This window comes from Agelaius phoeniceus, chromosome 3 (assembly GCF_051311805.1).
Source record: "Agelaius phoeniceus isolate bAgePho1 chromosome 3, bAgePho1.hap1, whole genome shotgun sequence".
Taxonomy (NCBI): Eukaryota; Metazoa; Chordata; class Aves; order Passeriformes; family Icteridae; genus Agelaius; species Agelaius phoeniceus.
The window spans coordinates 2176392-2197778 of NC_135267.1; the positions used below are offsets into that span (position 1 = coordinate 2176392).

The 21387-nt window shown below is 46.0% G+C and overlaps 1 protein-coding gene across 4 annotated transcripts in view; it reads right to left on the reverse strand.

Annotated features, from left to right (window-relative positions):
- Window positions 1-12526: 12526 nt before the first annotated feature.
- NCOA1 (nuclear receptor coactivator 1) overlaps window positions 12527-21387 on the reverse strand; it is a 143677-nt gene continuing 134816 nt past the window's right edge. For 2 of the 4 annotated variants that reach the window (XM_077176466.1, XM_077176470.1), the window contains one exon: window positions 12528-12797. In XM_077176466.1, the coding sequence (XP_077032581.1) occupies window positions 12603-12797 (195 nt within the window). In that variant the 3' untranslated portion in view covers window positions 12528-12602. Of the gene's footprint in view, window positions 12798-14301; window positions 14361-21387 lie in introns of all 4 variants that reach the window. The other 2 variants (XM_077176469.1, XM_077176468.1) reach the window with 2 other exon arrangements.

The window sequence follows — 21387 nt, forward strand, 5'->3', positions numbered from 1 at the left end:
AAATGAAAAGGGAAAAATGGGGGGGAAAAAGGAGGAAAATGAGGAAAAATAGGGGGAAAAGAGGAGGGAAATAAGGGAAAAATGAGGGGAGGAGGAGGGGAAAAAGGAAAATGGGAAAGAAAAATGAGGAGAAAAGGAGGAAAATAAGGAAAAGAAGGGGGGGGAAAGGAGGAAAAATGGGGAAAAATGAAGAAAAAATGAGGGAAAAGGAGGAAAAATGAAAAGGAAAATTAGGGAAAAAAGGAAAAAAGGAAAGGGAAAAATGGGGGGAAAAAAGGAAAAGATGGAAAGGGAAAAATGTGGGGAAATAAGGAGGAAAATAAGGGAAAAATGGGGGGGAAAGGAGGAAAAATGGGGAAAAAAAGAAGGAAAAATGGGGAAAAAATGAAAAGGAAAATTGGGGAAAAGGAAAAATGGAAAGGGAAAAATGTGGGGAAAAAAGGAGGAAAATAAGGGAAAAATGGGGGGGAAAGAGGAGGAAAATGGGAAAGAAAAATGGGGAGAAAAGGAGGAAAATAAGGAAAAAATGGGGGGAAAGGAGGAAAAATGGAGAAAAAAGAAGGAAAAATGGGGAAAAAATGAAAAGGAAAATTGGGGAAAAAAGGAAAAATGGAAAGGGAAAAATGTGGGGGAAAAAGGAGGAAAATAAGGGAAAAATGGGAGGGAAAGGAGGAAAAATGGAGAAAAAAGAAGGAAAAAGGAGGAAAAATTAAAGGAAAAAATTGGGGGAAAAAGGAAAAATTGGAAAGGGAAAAATGTGGGGAAATAAGGAGGAAAATAAGGGAAAAATGGGGGGAAAAGGAGGAAAAATGGAGAAAAAAAGAAGGAAAAATGGGGAAAAATGAAAAGGAAAATTGGGGAAAAAAGGAAAAATGGAAAGGGAAAAATGTGAGGAAAAAGGAAAAATGGAAAGGGAAAAATGTGGGGAAAAAAGGAGGAAAATAAGGGAAAAATGGGGAAAAAAGTGGGGGGGAATAGGGGGAAAAGGAGGGGAAAAAAGGGAGGAAAATTTGGGGAAAATGGGGAAAATGAAGAAAGGAAAATGGGGAGAAAAGGAGGGAAAAAAGGAAAATGGGGGGGAAAAGAGGAGGAAAAAGGGAAGAAAATGGGAAAAGAAAGGAGGAAAAAATGGGGGGAAAAGGAGGAAAAAATGTGGAAAATAAAAAGGAAAAGGGAAAAAATGGAAAAAAGAAAAAAGGAAAAGAAAGGAGAAAAGGAAAAATGGGAAAAGAGGGAAAAAGAAGGAAAAAGGAAGAAAATGGAGGAAAAAACTGGAAAAGAAGGGAAGGGAGAAAAAGGAAAAAAGGGGAAAAAGGAACTGGGAAAAAATTTAAAAAGGAGGAAAATGGGGGAGAAAAGGAGGAAAAAAGGAAAAGAAGGGAGGGGAAAAGGAGGAAAAATGGGGAAAAAAGAAGGAAAAATGAGGGAAAAGGAGGAAAATGAAAAGGAAAAATTGGGGAAAAAAGGAAAAAATGGAAAGGGAAAAAAGGAGGAAAACAAGGAAAAAATGGGGGAAGGAGGGAAAAAAGGAGAAAAATGGGGGGAAAGGGAAAAAGGAGGGGGAAAAAAGGAAAATGAGAAGGGAAAAATTGGAGAAAAAGGAGGAAAAATGAAAAGGGGAAAGGAGGAAAATAAAGAAAAAATGGAGGGGAGGAAGGAGGGAAAAAAAGGAGGAAAATGGGAAAGAAAAATGGGGAGAAAAGGAGGAAAAAAGGAAAACATGGGGGGGGAAAGGAGGAAAATGGGGAAAAATGAATAAAATGGGGGTAAAAAGAGGGGAAAGTGAAAATAAAAAGGGGGGGAAAAAGGAAATGAAAAGGGAAAAATGGGGGGGAAAAAGGAGGAAAATGAGGAAAAATAGGGGGGAAAAGAGGAGGAAATAAGGGGAAAATTGGGGGGGAAAAAGGAGGAAAATAAGGAAAAAATTGGGGAGGAGGGGGGAAAATAAGGGAAAAATAGGGGGAAAAGAGGAGGAAATAAGGGAAAATTGGGGGAGGAGGAGGGGAAAAAAGGAGGAAAATGGGAAAGAAAAATGGGGAGAAAAGGAGGAAAAAAGGAAAAGAAGGGAGGGAAAAAGAAGGAAAATGGGGAAAAAATGAATAAAATGGGGGGAAAAAGAGGGGGAAGTGAAATAAAAAGGGGGGAAAAAGAAATGAAAAGGGAAAAATGGGGGAAGGGAAAATGGAGGAAAATGTGGGAAATGGGGGAGAGGAAATAAGGAAAATAGGGGGGAAAAGAGGAGGAAATAAGGGGAAAATTGGGGAGGAGGAGGGAAAATAAATGGAGGAAAATGGGAAAGAAAAATGGGGAGAAAAGGAGGAAAAAAGGAAAAGGATGGGGAAAAGTAAAGAAGGAAAATGGGGAAAAATGAATAAAATGGGGGGAAAAAGAGGGGGGAAGTGAAAATAAAAAGGGGGGAAAAAGAAAAATGAAAAGGGAAAAATGGGGGGGAAAAGAGGAGGAAATAAGGGAAAAATTGGGGGGAAAAAGGGGGAAAATAAGGGAAAATTGGGGAGGAGGAGGGGAAAAAGGGGGAAAATGGGAAAGAAAATGGGGAGAAAAGGAGAAAAAATGAGGGAAAAGGAGGAAAAAATGAAAAGGAAAATTGGAGGAAAATGGGGAAAAAAGAAAAAAATGGAAAGGGAAAAAAGGAGGGAAAACAAGGAAAAAATGGGGGAAGGAGGGAAAAAAGGAGAAAAATGGGGGGAAAGGGAAAAAGGAGGGGGAAAAAAGGAAAATGAGAAGGGAAAAAATTGGAGAAAAAGGAGGGAAAATGAAAAGGGGAAAAGGAGGAAAATAAGGAAAAATAGGGGGGAGGGAAAAAGGAAAATGGGAAAGAAAAATGGGGAGAAATGGAGGAAAAAAGGAAAAGAAGGGAGGGGAAAAGGAGGAAAAATGGAGAAAAAAGGAGGAAAAATGAGGGAAAAGGAGGAAAAATGAAAAGGAAAATTGGAGAAAAGAGAAAAAAGGAAAAAGGGAAAAATGTGAGGAAAAAAGGAAAAGATGGAAAGGGAAAAATGTGGGGAAAAAAGGAGGAAAATAAGGAAAAAATGAGGAAAAAAGTGGGGGGGAATAGGGGGAAAGGAGGGGAAAAAAGGGAGGAAAATTTGGGGAAAATGGGGAGAAAAGGAGGAAAAATGGGGAAAAAAAAAAAAAAGAAGGAAAAATGAGGAAAAAGGAGGAAAAATGAAAAGGAAAAAATTGAGGAAAATAAGGAAAAAATGGGGGGAAGGAGGAAAAAGGAGGAAAATGGGAAAGAAAAATGGGAGAAAAGGAGGAAAAAGGATGGGGAAAAGAAGGAAAATGGGGAAAAATGAATAAAATGGGGGAAAAGGAGGAAAATGAAAAGAAAACAAGGAAAAAAATAAGGAAAAGGGGGGAAAATGGGGGGAAAAGGAAAATGAAAAGGGAAAAATGGAGAAAATGGAGGAAAATGAAAAGGGGAAAAATTGAGGGAAAAGGAGGAAAATAAGGAAAAATTGGGGGGAAGGAAAAAAGGAAAATGGGAAAGAAAAAAGGAGGAAAAAGGAAAAGAAGGGAGGGGGAAAGGAGGAAAAATGAAGAAAAATTAGGAAAAATGAAAAGGAAAATTGGGGAAAAGGAAAAAATGGAAAGGGAAAAATGTGGCGAAAAAGGAGGAAAATAAGGAAAAAATGGGGAGAAAAGGAGGAAAAATGGGGAAAAAATGAAAAGGAAAATTGGGGAAAAGGAAAAAAATGGAAAGGGAAAAATGTGGGGAAAAAAGGAGGAAAATAAGGAAAAATGGGGAAAAAAGTGGGGGGGAATAGGGGAAAAGGAGGGGAAAAAAGGGAGGAAATTTGGGGAAAATGGGGAGAAAAGGAGGAAAATGGGGAAAAAAGAAGGAAAAAAGAAGAAAAATGAGGGAAAATGAAAGGAAAATTGGGGGAAAAGGAAAATGGAAAGGGAAAATGGGGGGAAAAAAGGAAAAGAAGGAAAAGAAGGAGGGGAAAAGGAGGAAAATGAAAAGGAAAAATTGGGAAAAAGAGGAAAAAAGGAAAAATGGAAAGGGAAAAATGTGGGGAAATAAGGAGAAAAATAAGGAGAAATGGGGGGAAAGGAGGAAAATGGAGGAAAAAAGAAGGAAAAATGGGGAAAATGAAAAGGAAAATTGGGGAAAAAGGAAAAATGGAAAGGGAAAAATGTGGGGAAAAAGGAGGAAAATAAGGGAAAAATGGGGAAAAAAGTGGGGGGGAATAGGGGGAAAGGAGGGGAAAAAAGGGAGGAAAATTTGGGGGAAATGGGGAGAAAAGGAGGAAAAATGGGGAAAAAAGGAGGGAAAATGAGGGAAAAGGAGGAAAAATGAAAAGGAAAAATTGGGGGAAAATAAATTGGAAAATTGGGGGGAAGGAGGGAAAAAGGAGGAAATGGGAAAGAAAAATGGGGAGAAAAGGAGGAAAAAGGAAAAGAAGGGAGGGGGAAAGGGGGAAAAATGAAAAGGAAAAATTGGGGAAAAAAGGAAAAATGGAAAGGGAAAAATGTGGGGAAAAAAGGAGGAAAATAAGGAAAAAATGGGGGGGAAAGGAGGGAAAATGGAGAAAAAAAGAAGGAAAAATGGGGAAAAATGAAAAGGAAAAACTGGGGAAAAAGGAAAAAATGGAAAGGGAAAAATCGTGGGGAAAAAAGGAGGAAAATAAGGAAAAAATGGGGGGGGAAAGAGGAGGAAAATAAGGGAAAAAAGGAGGAAAATGGGAAAGAAAAATGGGGAGAAAAGGAGGAAAATAAGGAAAAAATGGGGGGAAAGGAGGAAAAATGGAGAAAAAAGGAGGAAAAATGAGGGAAAAGGAGGAAAAATGAAAAGGAAAAATTGGGGAAAAAGAGGAAAAAAGGAAAAAATGGAAAGGGAAAAATGTGAGGAAAAAAGGAAAAATTGAAAGGGAAAAATGTGGGGAAAAAAGGAGGAAAATAAGGGAAAAATGGGGAAAAAAGTGGGGGGGAATAGGGGGAAAAGGAGGGGAAAAAGGGAGGAAAATTTGGGGGAAATGGGGAGAAAAGGAGGAAAAATGGGGAAAATGAAGAAAAGAAAATGGGGGAGAAAAGGAGGGAAAAAAGGAAAATGGGGGGGAAAAGAGGAGGAAAAAGGAAAGAAAGGAGGAAAAAATGGGGGGAAAAGGAGGAAAAATGTGGAAAATAAAAAGGAAAAGGGAAAAAGAAAAAAGGAAAAGAAAGGAGAAAAGGAAAAATGGGAAAAAAAGAAGGAAAAATGAAGAAAATGGAGAAAAACCAGGAAAAAGGAAGAAAATGGAGGAAAAAACCAGGAAAAGAAGGGAAGGGAGAAAAAGGAAAAAAGGGGGAAAAAGGAACTGGGAAAAAATTGAAAAAGGAGGAAAATGGGGGAGAAAAGGAGGAAAAAAGGAAAAGAAGGGAGGGGAAAAAATGAGGAAAAATGGAGAAAAAAGGAGGAAAAATGAGGGAAAAGGAGGAAAAATGAAAAGGAAAAATTGGGGAAAAAAGAGGAAAAAAGGAAAAAATGGAAAGGGAAAAATGTGAGGAAAAAAGGAAAAGATGGAAAGGGAAAAATGTGGGGAAAAAGGAGGAAAATAAGGGAAAAATGGGGGAAAAAAGTGGGGGGAAAAGGAGGGGAAAAAAGGGAGGAAAATTTGGGGGAAATGGGGAGAAAAGGAGGAAAAATGGGGAAAAAAGAAGGAAAAATGAGGAAAAAGGAGGAAAAAATGAAAAGGAAAAATTGAGGAAAATAAGGAAAAAATGGAAAGGGAAAAAAGGAGGAAAATAAGGAAAAAATGGGGAAAAATGAGGAAAAAAAACCCCAAAAAAACCCCAGGAAAATGGGGAAAAATGAATAAACCCAGGAAATTCAATCCCCCAATCCCTGGATCCCACCCCCTTTTCCCACTTTTCCAGCAGAATTCCTGATTTTCCAGCACCAAAAAATCAAATTTTCCATTTTTTCCCATTTTTCCCAATTTTTTTCTTCCTCCCACACCCAAACCCCCAAAATTTTGGCTGCAAAATCCGAATTTTTCCCCTTTTTTTTCTGCTGTTTTTCCTCTTTTTTTTTTCCCCCATGAATTTTGAGGAGAAAAGAAGAAAAAACCCTGAAAATTCCACCTGCAAAGAGAAAAACTTCATTAAATTCCATTAAAAACCCACCAAAAATAAAAATACTTTTTCCTGACAGAGCATTCCATTATTATTCTTTTATTATTATTATTATTAATTATTAATTAATTATTAATTCTTCTTTTTAAATATTCAAAGCTACTCCAGCTGTTAAACACAATCCAAGCAAAAAAAAACAAAAACAAAACCATTTTATTCTCATTTTTTTTTCTCTTTTTTTTTCCATAATTTTCCAGAAGTTTTCCATCTTTTCCCTCAGGAAAAAAAAAACCCAAAAAAACCCAAAATTATCTACAAGAATCCCTCCCCCAACCCCTTTTTTTTTATTATTTTCCCTACAAATTATTGCAGAATTCCCATTTTTTTTCTCATTTTTCAGCATTTTTTCCCCTCTTTTCTTGCACTATACACGAGGTTTTCCCTCCTCATCCCACAGAATTCCAGAGGGATGGGGAAAAAACCAGCAAAAAAACCATGGAAAAACTGGGTCAAAATAGGAAATTTTTGTTTTCTTTTTTTTTATGTTTTTTCTGTATTTTTTTGGAAAAAAACCCCACAAATTCCACGATTTTTTTTGTATTTTTTTGCTAGAAAAAGCTGATTGTACGCACGAGCCAAGGGAAAGGGGGAGCAAAAATGGGAATTTGAGTGGATTGGACCAAAAATTGGGGATTTTCCAGCAGAATTCCGGAGTTTTTCCCCTTTTTTTGGGGTTTTTTTTGTGTTGGTTTCCGGGCCCCGCGTCAGATCCAGCTGAGACTGAGCTTCCTCCTCTTTTTCTTCTTTTTCTTTTTCTTTTTCTTTTTCTTCTTTTTCTTTTTCTTCCTCGGTTTTTTGGGTGGGTTTTTGCTGGGAATTCTTGGAGCAGGGAATGGGAATGGAAAAATTGGGATGGGCCTGGAGGAGGTGGGGAAATAGGGGGGAAAATGGGGAAAAATGGGGGGGAAAAGGAGAAAAAGCAGGAAAAAGGAGAGGGGGGAAAAGATGAAAAAATGGGGGAAAAAGGAGGAAAAATTGAGGGGGAAAAGGGGGAAGAAAATGGGGGAAAAATGGGGAAAACAGGGAAGAAAATGGGAGGAAAATGGGGGAAAAAGGAGGAAAAATAGGGGGGAAAAGGGGGGAAAAGAGGGAAGAAAATGGGAGGGAAAAGGGAAGAAAATGGGAGGAAAAAGGAGGAAAATAGGGAAGAAAATGGGGGAAAAGAGGGAGGAAAATGGGGAAAAAAGGGGGGAAAGGGGGAAAAAAGGGGGGAAAAAGGGGGAAAAATGGGGGGGAAAAGGAGAAAAATCAGGAAAAAGGAGAGGGGGGAAAAGGGGAAAAAATGGGGGGGAAAGGGGAGAAAATTGGGGGGAAAATTGGGGGGGAAAAGGGGGAAAAAATGGGGAAAATTGGGGGAAAATGGGGGGAAAAAGGGGGGAAAAGAGGAAAGAAAATGGGGGAAAAGAGAAGAAAATGGGGGAAAAAGGAGGAAAAATTGAGGGGGAAAAGGGGGAAGAAAATGGGGGAAAAATAGGGGGGAAAAGGGAAGAAAATGGGGCAAAAGAGGGAAAATAGGGAAGAAAATGGGAGGAAAAGGGGGGAAAAAGGAGGAAAAATAGGGGGGAAAAGGGGGGAAAAGAGGGAAGAAAATTGGAGGAAAAGGGGGGAAAATAGGGAAGAAAATGGGGGAAAAGAGGGAGGAAAATGAGGGAAAAATGGGAGGAAAGAGGGGGGAAAAAAGGGGGGGAAAGAGGGAAGAAAATGGGGGAAAAAAGGGGGAAAATGGGGGGGAAGGGGGAAGAAATAGGGGGAAAAAGGGAAGAAAATGGGGGGAAAATGGGGGAAAAATAGGGGGGAAAGAGGGAAGAAAATGGGGGAAAAAGGGAAGAAAATGGGGGGAAAATGGGGGGAAAAAGGGGGGAAAAACGGGGGGAAAAGAGGGAAGAAAATTGGAGGAAAAGGGTGAAAAAAGGGAAGAAAAAGGGGGAAAAATGGGGGAAAAAGGGGAAAAAAGGGGGGGAAGAGGGAAGAAAATGGGAAAAAAAGAAGAAAATGGGGGGAAAAATTGGGGGGAAAAGGGGAAAAAAGGGGGGGAAAGAGGGAAGAAATGGGGGGGGAAAGGAGGAAAAATGGGGGGAAAAGGGGGAAGAAAATGGGGCAAAAAAGGGGGAAAAAGGGGGAAAATGGGGGGAAAAAGGGGGGGAATGGAAGAAAATGGGGGGAAAAGAGGGAAAAATTGGGGGGGAAGAGGGAAGAAAATGGGGGAAAAAAGGGAAGAAAATGGGGGGAAAATGGGGGGAAAAAGGGAAGAAATTGGAGGGAAAAGAGGAAGAAAATGGGGGAAAAAGGGGGGGAAGAGGGAAGAAAAAGGGGGGAAAAAGGGGGAAAAGAGGAAAGAAAATGGAGGGGGAAAAGAGAAGAAAATGGGGGAAAAGGGAGGGAAAAGGAGGAAAAACTGAGGGGGAAAAGGGGGAAGAAAATGGGGGGAAAAGGGGGGAGAAAGTGGGGGAAAAGGGGGAAAAGGGGGGGAAAAGGGAAGAAAATGGGAGGAAAAGGGGAAGCAAAGGAAAAAATGGGGGAAAAAAGGGGGAAAAAGAGAAGAAAATGGGAGAAAAAAGGGGCAAAAAGAGAAGAAAAAGGGGGAAAAAGAGGGAAGAAAATGGGGGGAAAGGGGGAAAAATAGGGGGCAAGAGGGGAAAAAGGGGGGGAAAGAGGGAAGAAAATGGGGGGAAAGGGGGAAAAAGGAGGAAAAATAGGGAAGAAAATGGGGGGGAAAAGAGGGAAGAAAATGGTAGGAAAAGGGGGAACAAGGGAAGAAAATGGGGGGAAAAGGGGGAAAAAAGGGGGGAAAAGGGGGGAAAATGGGGGGAAAGAGGGAAGAAAATGGGAGGAAAAGGGGGGGAAAGAGAAGAAAATGGGGGGAAAGAGGGGGAAGAGAGGGAAGAAAATGGGGGAAAAGGGGGAAGAAAATGGGAGGAAAAGGGGTGAAAAACGGGGAAAAAGGGGGAAAATGGGTGAAAAAAAGGGGGAAAAATGGGGGAAATGGGGGAAAAATGGGGGGAAAAATAGGGGGAAAAATGGGGGAAAATGGGGGAAAAGGGAAAAAAACAGGGGAAAATGGGGAAATGGGGGGAAAAGGAGAAAAATCAGGGAAAAAAGAGGGGGAAAAAGGAGATAAAAGAAGGAAAATGAGAGGAGGGAAAAGGAGAAAATCAGGGAAAAGAGAGAGAAAAAAGAAGGAAAAAGAGAGGGGAAAAAAGGAGAGAAATCAGGGAAGTGAGAGGAGGGAAAAGGAGAAAATCACGGAAAAAGAGGGGGGAAAAAGGAGAAGAAAGAAGGGAAAAGAGAGGGGGGAAAAGGAGAAAAAACAGGGAAAAAGAGATGGGAAAAAACAGGAAAAAAGGAGAAAAATCAGGGAAAAGGAGAGGAGGGAAAAGGGGAAAAAAACGGAAAAAGGGATAAAGAGGGGGAAAAAAGGAGAAAAGTCAGGGAAAAAGAGAGGGAAAAAAGGGACAAAGAGAAGGGAAAAAAGGAGAAAATCAGGAAAAATGAGAGGAGGGGAAAGGAGAAAAAACAGGGAAAAGAGAGGGGGAAAAGGAGAAGAAAGAAGGCAAAAGAGAGGGGAAAAAGGAGAAATAAGATGGGGGGAAAAAGGAGAAAATCAGGGAAAAGGAGAGGAGGGAAAAGGAGAAAAAACAGGGGAAAAGAGAGGGGGAAAAAAGGAGAAAAAGAGAGGGGGGAAAAAAGGAGAAAAAGAGAGGGGAAAAAGGAGAAAAATCAGGGAAAAGGAGAAAAATCAGGGAAAAAGAGAGGGGGAAAAGGAGAAAAAACAGGGGAAAGAGAGGGGAAAAAAGAAGGAAAAAGAGAGCGGAAAAAGGAGAAAAGTCAGGGAAAAAGAGAGGGGAAAAAAGGGATAAAGAGAAGGGAAAAAAGGAGAAAAATCAGGGAAAAAGAGAGGAGGGAAAAGGAGAAAATCAGGGAAAAAGAGAGGGAGAAAAACCAGGGAAAAAGGCCCAAAAAGCAGAGGGCAAAGCCTTGGTGCCAATCCCATTCTCCCATTTCCCTTTTCCCCCACCCTCCCCAATTCCCATTTCCCTCAGCTCTGCCGGGGTCCCTGCAGCGGCGGGGCTGGGTATCAAAATTCCCATAAAAATAGATCCTATAGAATAATTCCTCTGGGTTTGTGTGTCCATCCTGCCCAGTTTGGGGGTTTGTTTTTGGGATTCCCAGCTCTGTGGGTTCGTTCATTCTGTCAGCAGCTGCTGCAGCAGGAACAGGAACAGGAGGAGGAGCAGGAACAGGACCCACGCTGGGGTTTTTGGGATTCCCAGCACTGTGGGTTCACTCTGTCAGCAGCTGCTGCAGCAGGATCAGGAACAACGTTGGAGTTTTGGGGTTGTTTTTGGGGATTCCCATTTCTGTGGGTTCATTCTGTCAGCAGCTGCTGCAGGAGGAGCAGGAACAGGAGCAGGAACAAGGCTGGGGTTTTTGGGCACTCCCAGCTCTGTGGGTTCGTTCTGTCAGCAGCTGCTGCAGCAGGAACAACGCTGGGGTTTCTGGGCTGTTTTTGGGATTCCCAGCTCTGTGGGTTCATTCTGTCAGCAGCTGCTGCAGGAGGCACAGGAACAGGAGCAGGAGCAGGAACAGGAACAGGAACAACCTTGGGGTTTTTGTTTTTGGGCATTCCCAGCTCTGTGGGTTCATTCTGTCAGCAGCTGCTGCAGGAGGCTCTTGGGAGGAGCAGGAGCAGGACCGACGCCAGGGTTTTTGGGCAATCCCATCTCTGTGGGTTCATTCTGTCAGCAGGACCCACGCCGGGGTTTTTGGGGCTGGGATTCCCATCTCTGTGGGTTGGTTCATTCTGTCAGCAGCTGCTGCAGGAGGAGCAGGAACAATGTTGGGAGTTTTTGGGATTGGGATTCCCAGCACTGTGGGTTGGTTCTGTCAGCAGCTGCTGCAGGAACAGGAGCAGGAGGAGCAGGAACAACGTTGGGGTTTCTGGGCTGTTTCTGGGCACTCCCATTTCTGTGGGTTCATTCTGTCAGCAGCTGCTGCAGGAGGCTCTTGCCCAGCACTGCAGGAGGAGCAGGAACAGGACCAGGAGGAGCAGGAACAACGTTGGAGTTTTTGGGCTGTTTTTGGGCACTCCCAGCACTGTGGGTTGGTTCATTCTGTCAGCAGCTGCTGCAGGAACAGGAGCAGGAACAACGCTGGGGTTTTTGGGCATTCCCAGCTCTGTGGGTTCATTCTGTCAGCAGCTGCTGCAGGAGGCTCTTGGGAGGAACAGGAGCAGGAACAATGTTGGGATTTTTGGGCACTCCCAGCTCGATGGGTTCATTCATTCTGTCAGCAGCTGCTGCAGGAGGCTCTTGCCTGGCACTGCAGGAGAAGCAGGAACAGGAGCAGAACAGGAGCAGGAGCAGGAACGTTGGGGTTTTTGGGATTCCCATCTCCGTTGGTTCATTCATTCTGTCAGCAGCTGCTGCAGCAGGAGCAGGAACAGGAGCAGGAACAAGGCTGCGGTTTTTGGGATTGGGAATCCCAGCTCTGTGGGTTGGTTCATTCATTCTGTTGGTTCATTCAGCACTGTGGGTTCATTCGGTCAGCAGCTGCTGCAGGAGGAGCAGAACAATGTTGGAGTTTTGGGGCGGGGCTGTTTTGGGGGATTCCAGGTCTGCAGGTTCATTCATTCTGTCAGCAGCTGCTGCAGGAACAGGAGCAGGAACAGGAGCAGGAACAACGTTGGGGTTTTGGGGCTGTTTCTGGGCACTCCCATCTCTGTGGGTTCATTCTGCCAGCAGCTGCTGCAGGAGGAGCAGGAACAAGGCTGGGGTTTTTGTTTTTGGGAATCCCAGCTCTGTGGGTTGGTTCATTCATTCTGTTGGTTCATTCAGCACTGTGGGTTCATTCATTCTGTCAGCAGCTGCTGCAGGAGGAGCAGGAGCAGGAACAACGCTGGGGTTTTTGGGCTGTTTTTGGGCATTCCCAGCTCTGTGGATGGGTTCATTCTGTCAGCAGCTGCTGCAGGAGGAGCAGGAACAGGAGCAGGACCCACGCCGGGGTTTTTGGGGCTGGGATTCCCATCTCTGTGGGTTGGTTCATTCTGTCAGCAGCTGCTGCAGGAGGCTCTTTCCCGGTGCTGCAGGAGGAACAGGACCAGCAGGACCCAGGCCCACGCCAGGGTTTTTGGGGTTGGGATTCCCATTTCTGTGTGTGGGTTCATTCTGTCAGCAGCTGCTGCAGGAGCAGGAACAACGCTGGAGTTTTTGGGGTTCCCATTTCTGTGGGTTCATTCTGTCAGCAGCTGCTGCAGGAGGCTCTTTCCCGGCGCTGCAGGAGGAACAGGACCCGGAGGAGCAGGACCCACGCTGGGGTTTTTGGGGTTTTTGGGATTTCTGTGGGTTCACTCTGTCAGCAGCTGCTGCAGGAGGCTCTTGCCCGGTGCTGCAGGAGGAACAGGACCAGCAGCAGGACCCACGCCGGGGTTTTTGGGGTTTTTGGGATTCCCATTTCTGTGTATGAGTTCATTCTGTCAGCAGCTGCTGCAGGAGGCTCTTGCCCGGTGCTGCAGGAGGAACAGGACCCGGAGCAGGACCCACGCCGGGGTTTTTGGGGTTGGCCATGGGCGGCGCTGGCGGCGGCGGGGGCGCGTTGAGGTAGGGGTCGCCCACCAGGTTGACCGTGCACTGCACATCTGCAAACACCTGCACCTGCTGCACCTGGGCAACCGGAGCGGGACACAGGAAACGGAACCAAATAAAATAAAATAAAATAAAATAAAAAATAAAATAAAATATAAAATAAAATAAAATAAAATAAAATAATAAAATAAAATATAAAATAAAATAAAATAATAAAATAAAATAAAATAAAATAAAATAATAAAATAAAACACGAAACAAAATGAAACAAACAAAAAACCAAATAAAACAAAAAAAACCAAAAACAAAATAAAACAAAACAAAAACAAAATAAAACAAAAAACAGCAAAACAAAACAAAAAAACCAAAACCAAACCAAACAAAAATAAAAACAAACCAAACCAAACCAAACCAAAAAAAAACCAACCCAAAAAATCCCAAAGAAACCCAAAAAATGCAAAAAAAAAAAACCAACCAAAAAACGGAAAAAAAACCCCCAAAAACAAAAAAACAAAGAAAAAAAACAAACCAAAAAAGACCCAAAACAAAAAATCAACCAAACAAAAAACCCCCAAAAAAGCCAAAACAAAGCAAAAAGAAAAAAAATTTAAAAAAAAACAAAACCCAGAGAAAATTTAAAAAACACCAAAAAACCAAAAAAACCATAAAAAACAAAAAACAAAACAAACAAAAAAACCCCAAACAAATGAAAAAGCCAAAACAAAGCAAAAACAAAAACCCAAGCAAAAAAACCAAACAAAACAAAAAAAAAGAAACAATAAAAAGCCAAAAAACCCAAAAAAACCCCCCCCAAAAAAAAATAAAAGGAAAAAAACACAAAACCAAAAAAAAACCAAACAAAAAAGCCCAAACAAACAAAATACAAAAAAAACCCCAAAAAGACAAAAAAACCCAAAAAATCAAGTAAAGAATGAAAATAAAACAAACAAAAAACCAAAAAATAACCAAAAAAACCCCCAAAAAACCAAATAAAAAACCAAAATAAAACAAAAAAACCCCAAAAATGACAAACCCAAAAAAACCCAAAAAAGCAAATAAAAAACCGAAATAAAACAAAAAAACACCCCAAAAAAACCCCAAACCAAACAAACCAAAAAAGAACCCAAAAAAAAAACCCCAAAGGAAACGCAAAGAAAAACCGAAAAAAAACCACAAAAAAAACCCCCAAAACAACACAAAACAAAAAAAAAAAACCAAAAGAAAAACCAAAACAAAACCGAAACAAAAATAACCAAAACAAAAAAAAACAACCAAAAACAACAAAAGAAAATAAAAGCAAAATAAAAGCAAAAAAAAACCACAAAAAAAACAAAAAAAAACAAAAAAAAAACAAAAAAAAAACAAAAAAAAAAACCAAAAAAACCACCAAAAAAAACCAAAAAAACCCCCAAAAAAACAAAAAAAAAAAACAAAAAAAAAAACCAAAAAAAAAAACCAAAAAAAAACCAAAAAAAGAGGAGAAAGAAAGGAGAAAAGGAGAGAAAAAGAGAGAAGAGAGAGGGGTTTATCGGCTGTGTGGGGCGCGGGGCGCGGGAGCCGCGTGCGTGGAGCTGAAACTCACGCGAGAGCTCGGGCTCAGTCTGGAGCCACCCCAGAGCAGAACGCGTCCGTCTTCAGGCCCTAGGAGAGAAAAGCGCTGAGCCCAGCGGCCCCGGGCACGGAATGGCATGGGCTGGGAAAAACGGCTCCAAAAGCAGATGGGGTGGGGCTGGAGGCATCTCAGAGGGGTTTGAGGAATGGGGTGGAGGTGGAGCCATCCTGGAATTTTGAAGATCGGGAGGTTCCTGGTGCCTCCTAGGAGTTGATCCAGGAAAAAATTTGGGATTGTGGCAGAAAAACGGCTCCACAGGGAGATGGGATGGGTTTGGAGGCATCTCAAGGGGGTTGAGGAATGGGGTGGCGGTGGAGCCATCCTGGATTTTCATGGACTGGGACATCTCCAGCAGTTCCTGGTGCTGATCCAGGAGAAAAAATTTGGGATTATGGAGGAAAAACAGCTCCAGAACAGAGCTGGGATGGGTTTGGAGGCATCTCAGAGGGGTTTGAGGAACGGGGTTGGCCATGGGGTGGGTGGAGGTGGAGCCATCCCAGATTTCTGGATTCTGTGGATGGGGAGGTTCCTGGTGGCTCCCAGGTGTTGATTCAGGAAAAAATTTGGGATTGTGGCAGAAAAACGGCTCCAGAAGGAGCTGGGATGGGTTTGGAGGCATCTCAGGGGGGTTTGAGGAATGGGGTGGGTGGAGATGATCCAGAGGTTTGAGGATGGGGAGATGGTGGGTGTCGATCCAGGGGAAAAAATTTGGGGATTATGGCAGAAAAACGGCTCCAAAAGGAGATGGGATGGGTTTGGAGGCATCTCAGGGGGGTTTGAGGAATGGGGTGGGTGGAGGTGGAGCCATCCGGGAGTTCCATGGATGGGGAGGTTCCTGGTGGCTCCCAGGAGCTGATCCAGGAAAAAAAAAATTGGGATTGTGGTGGAAAAACGGCTCCAGATGGGGCTGGGATGGGTTTGGAGGCATCTCAGAGGGGTTTGAAGAATGGGGTTGGCCATGGGGTGGATGGAGGTGGAGCCATCCCAGATTTCTGGATTCTGTGGTTCTGTGGATGGGGAGGTTCCTGGTGGCTCCCAGGTGTTGATTCGGGAAAAAAAAAATTGGGATTATGGTGGAAAAACGGCTCCACAAGGAGCTGGGATGGGTTTGGAGGCATCTCAAGGGGTTTGAGGAACGGGGTGGGTGGAGATGATCCTGAGGTTTGAGGATTGGGAGATGGCGGGTGTTGATCCAGGGGAAAAAATTTGGGATTAGGGCGGAAAAACGGCTCCACAAAGAGATGGGGTGGGGCTGGAGGCATCTCAGGGGGGTTCAGGAATGGGGTGGAGGTGGAGACGTCCTGGAATTTTGGAGATCGGGAGGTTCCTGGTGGCTCCCAGGTGTTGATCCAGGAAAATAAAATTGGGATTGTGGTGGAAAAACGGCTCCACAGGGAGCTGGGATGGGTTTGGAGGCATCTCAGGGGGGTTCAGGAATGGGGTGGGTGGAGATGGAGACATCCTGGATTTGTGTGGAGGTGGAACCATCCGGGCGTTCCATGGATGGGGAGGTTCCTGGTGGCTCCCAAGTGTTCATTCAAGAAAGAATTTGGGATTGTGGCAGAAAAACGGCTCCCAAGAGAGCTGGGATGGGTTTGGAGGCATCTCAGGGGGGTTTGAGGAACAGGGTTGGCCATGGGGTGGATGGAGGTGGATCCATCCCAGATTTCTGGATTCTGTGGTTCTGTGGATGGGGAGGTTCCTGGTGGCTCCTAGGAGCTGATGCAGGAAAAAAAAAAGGAAAAAAAAATTGGGATTGTGGTGGAAAAACGGCTCCAAAAGGAGATGGGGTAGGGCTGGAGGCATCTCAGCGGGGTTCAGGAATGGGGTGGAGGTGGAGATGTCCTGGAATTTTGAAGATCGGGAGGTTCCTGGTGGCTCCTAGGAGCTGATCCAGGAAAAAATTTGGGATTGTGGTGGAAAAACGGCTCCACAAGGAGCTGGGATGGGGCTGGAGGCATCTCAGGGGGGTTCAGGAACGGGGTGGAGGTGGAGCCATCCGGGAGTTCCATGGATGGGGAGGTTCCTGGTGGCTCCCAGGAGTTGATCCAGGAAAAAAATTGGGATTGTGGAGGAAAAACGGCTCCAGATGGGGCTGGGATGGGTTTGGAGGCATCTCAGAGGGTTTGAGGAATGGGGTTGGCCATGGGGTGGATCCATCCCAGATTTCTGGATTCTGTGGATGGGGAGGTTCCTGGTGGCTCCCAGGAGCTGATCCAGGGAAATAAAATTGGGATAATGGTGGAAAAATGGCTCCAGAACAGAGATGGGGTGGGGCTGGAGGCATCTCAGGGGGGTTCAGGAATGGGGTGGGTGGAGATGATCCTGAGGTTTGAGGATTGGGAGATGGCGGGTGTCGATCCAGGGGAAAAAAATTGGGATTAGGGCAAAAAACGGCTCCACAAGGAGCTGGGATGGGGCTGGAGGCATCTCAAGACATCTCAGAGGGGTTTGAGGAACGGGGTTGGCCATGGGGTGGGTGGAGGTGGAGCCATCCCAGATTTCTGGATTCTGTGGTTCCATGGATGGGGAGGTTCCTGGTGGCTCCCAAGTGTTGATTCAGGAAAATAAAATTGGGATTATGGTGGAAAAACGGCTCCAGATGAGGCTGGGATGGGTTTGGAGACATCTCAAGGGGTTGAGGAACGGGGTGGAGGTGGAGACGTCCTGGATTTGTGTGGAGTTGGAACCATCCGGGAGTTCCATGGATGGGGAGGTTCCTGGTGGCTCCCAGGAGCTGATCCAGGGAAAATAAAATTGGGATTATGGTGGGAAAATGGCTCCAAAAGGAGCTGGGATGGGTTTGGAGACATCTCAGAGGGGTTCAGGAATGGGGTGGAGGTGGAGACATCCTGGAATTTTGAAGATCGGGAGGTTCCTGGTGGCTCCCAGGTGTTGATCCAGGAAAATAAAATTGGGATTATGGCGGAAAAACGGCTCCCAATGGGGCTGGGATGGGGCTGGAGACATCTCAGAGGGGTTGAGGAATGGGGTGGAGGTGGAGCCATCCTGGAGTTTCATGGATTGGGACATCCCCAGCAGTTCCTGGTGCTGATCCAGGAAAAAAAATTCTGGGATCGTGGCGGAAAAACGGCTCCAGATGGGGCTGGGATGAGGCTGGAGGCATCTCAGAGGGGTTTGAGGAACGGGGTTGGCCATGGGGTGGATGGAGGTGGAGCCATCCCAGATTTCTGGATTCTGTGGTTCTGTGGATGGGGAGGTTCCTGGTGGCTCCCAGGAGCTGATCCAGGAAAATTAAATTGGGATTGTGGTGGAAAAACGGCTCCAAAAGGAGCTGGGATGGGTTTGGAGGCATCTCAAGGGGGTTTGAGGAATGGGGTGGGTGGAGATGATCCTGAGGTTTGAGGATGGGGAGATGGCGGGTGTCGATCCAGGGGGAAAAAATTGGGGATTATGGCAGAAAAACAGCTCCAAAAGGAGATGGGGTGGGGCTGGAGGCATCTCAGGGGGGTTCAGGAACGGGGTGGGTGGAGATGTCCTGGAATTTTGAAGATCGGGAGGTTCCTGGTGGCTCCCAGGTGTTGATTCGGGAAAAAAATTGGGATTGTGGCAGAAAAACGGCTCCACAGGGAGCTGGGATGGGTTTGGAGGCATCTCAGGGGGGTTTGAGGAATGGGGTGGGTGGAGCCATTCTGGAGTTTCATGGATTGGGACATCCCCAGCAGTTCCTGGTGCTGATCCAGGAGAAAAAATTTGGGGTTGCAGTGGGAAAATGGCTCCCAATGGAGCTGGGATGGGTTTGGAGGCATCTCAGGGGGTTTGAGGAATGGGGTGGAGGTGGAGCCATCCGGGAGTTTCATGGATGGGGAGGTTCCTGGTGGCTCCCAGGAGCTGATCCAGGAAAACTAAATTGGGATTATGGCGGAAAAACGGCTCCCAATGGGGCTGGGATGGGTTTGGAGGCATCTCAGAGGGGTTGAGGAATGGGGTTGGCCATGGGGTGGATGGAGGTGGAGCCATCCCAGATTTCTGGGTTCTGTGGATGGGGAGGTTCCTGGTGGCTCCCAAGTGTTCAATCAAGAAAAAATTTGGGATTATGGTGGAAAAACGGCTCCAAAAGGAGCTGGGGTGGGGCTGGAGGCATCTCAGAGGGGTTCAGGAATGGGGTGGAGGTGGAGACGTCCTGGAATTTTGAAGATCGGGAGGTTCCTGGTGGCTCCCAGGTGTTGATTCGGGAAAAAAAATTGGGATTGTGGTGGAAAAATGGCTCCAGATGGAGCTGGAATGGGTTTGGAGGCATCTCAGGGGGGTTCAGGAATGGGGTGGAGGTGGAGCCATCCTGGAGTTCCATGGATGGGGAGGTTTCTGGTGGCTCCCAGGAGCTGATCCAGGAAAATAAAATTGGGATTGTGGTGGAAAAACGGCTCCAAAAGGAGCTGGGATGGGTTTGGAGGCATCTCAGAGGGGTTGAGAAATGGGGTGGAGATGGAGCCATCCTGGATTTCTGTGGAGCTGGAACCATCCAGAAGTTTCATGGATGGGGAGGTTCCTGGTGGCTCCCAGGAGCTGATCCAGGAAAAAATTTGGGGTTGTGGTGGAAAAACGGCTCCAGATGGGGCTGGGATGGGGCTGGAGGCATCTCAAGGGGTTTGAGGAACGGGGTGGAGATGGAGACATCCTGGATTTGTGTGGAGGTGGAACCATCCAGTTCTGAGGATGGGGAGGTTCCTGGTGGCTCCCAGGTGTTGATTCAGGAAAAAAAATTGGGGATTGCAGTGGAAAAACGGCTCCAGATGGGGCTGGGATGGGGCTGGAGGCATCTCAGAGGGGTTTGAGGAATGGGGTGGAGGTGGAGCCATCCTGGAATTTTGAAGATCGGGAGGTTCCTGGTGGCTCCCAGGTGTTGATTCGGGAAAAAATTTGGGATTGTGGCAGAAAAACGGCTCCAAAAGGAGATGGGATGGGTTTGGAGGCATCTCAAGGGGTTTGAGGAACGGGATTGGCCATGGGGTGGATGGAGGTGGAGCCATCCCAGATTTCTGGATTCTGTGGATGGGGAGGTTCCTGGTGGCTCCCAGGAGCTGATCCAGGGAAAAAAATTTGGGATCATGGTGGAAAAACGGCTCCAGATGGGGCTGGGATGGGTTTGGAGGCATCTCAGGGGGGTTCAGGAATGGGGTGGGTGGAGATGTCCTGGATTTGTGTGGAGGTGGAACCATCCGGGCGTTCCATGGATGGGGAGGTTCCTGGTGGCTCCCAGGTGTTGATTCAGGAAAAAAAATTGGGGATTGCAGTGGAAAAACGGCTCCAGATGGGGCTGGGATGGGTTTGGAGGCATCTCAGAGGGGTTGAGGAATGGGGTGGAGGTGGAGCCATCCTGGAGTTTCATGGATTGGGACATCCCCAGCAGTTCCTGGTGCTGATCCAGGAGAAAAAATTTGGGATTGCAGTGGGAAAACGGCTCCCAAGAGAGCTGGGATGGGTTTGGAGGCATCTCAGAGGGGTTTGAGGAATGGGGTGGAGGTGGAGACATCCTGGAAGTTCCGTGGAGCTGGAACCATCTGGGAGTTCCATGGATGGGGAGGTTCCTGGTGGCTCCCAGGAGCTGATCCAGGAAAAAAATTGAGATTTTGGTGGAAAAACAGCTCCCAATGGAGCTGGGATGGGGCTGGAGGCATCTCAGAGGGGTTGAGGAACGGGGTGGGTGGAGATGTCCTGGAATTTTGAAGATCGGGAGGTGCCTGGTGGCTCCCAGGAGTTGATCCAGGAAAAAATTTGGGATTGTGGCAGAAAAACGGCTCCAAAAGGAGCTGGGATGGGGCTGGAGGCATCTCAAGGGGTTTGAGGAATGGGGTGGAGATGGAGACATCCTGGATTTCCATGGAGCTGGAACCATCTGGGAGTTCCATGGATGGGGAGGTTCCTGGTGGCTCCCAGGAGCTGATCCAGGAAAAAAAAATTGGGATCATGGTGGGAAAACGGCTCCACAAGGAGATGGGATGGGTTTGGAGGCATCTCAGGGGGGTTTGAGGAATGGGGTGGGTGGAGATGATCCTGAGGTTTGAGGATGGGGAGATGGCGGGTGTCGATCCAGGGGAAAAAAATTGGGGATTATGGCAGAAAAATGGCTCCAAAAGGAGCTGGGATGGGGCTGGAGGCATCTCAGAGGGGTTTGAGGAACGGGGTGGAGATGGAGACATCCTGGAATTTTGAAGACTGGGAGGTTCCTGGTGGCTGCCAGGAGCTGATCCAGGAAAATTTTGGGATTGTGGCAGAAAAACGGCTCCCAATGGAGCTGGGATGGGGTTGGAGGCATCTCAGAGGGGTTTGAGGAATGGGGTGGGTGGAGGTGGAGCCATCCGGGAGTTCCATGGATGGGGAGGTTCTTGGTGGCTCCCAAGTGTTCATTCAAGAAAGAATTTGGGATTATGGTGGAAAAACGGCTCCAGATGGGGCTGGGATGGGTTTGGAGGCATCTCAAGGGGTTTGAGGAATGGGGTGGAGGTGGAGCCATCCTGGAGTTTCATGGACTGGGACATCCCCAGCAGTTCCTGGTGCTGATCCAGGAGAAAAATTTGGGATTGCAGTGGGAAAATGGTTCCCAAGAGAGCTGGGATGGGTTTGGAGACATCTCAGAGGGGTTTGAGGAACGGGGTGGAGGTGGAGACATCCGGGCGTTTCATGGATGGGGAGGTTCCTGGTGGCTCCCAAGTGTTCAATCAAGAAAAAAATTGGGATTGTGGTGGAAAAACGGCTCCACAAGGAGCTGGGATGGGGCTGGAGGCATCTCAGAGGGCTTTGAGGAATGGAGTTGGCCATGGGGTGGATGGAGGTGGAGCCATCCCAGATTTCTGGATTCTGTGGTTCCGTGGATGGGGAGGTTCCTGGTGGCTCCCAGGACCTGATCCAGGAAAAAGAAAAATTGGGATAATGGTGGAAAAACGGCTCCAGATGGGGCTGGGATGGGGTTGGAGGCATCTCAGAGGGGTTTGAGGAACGGGGTTGGAGATGTCCTGGATTTCTGTGGAGGTGGAACCATCCAGGAGTTCCATGGATGGGGAGGTTCCTGGTGGCTCCCAGGAGCTGATCCAGGAA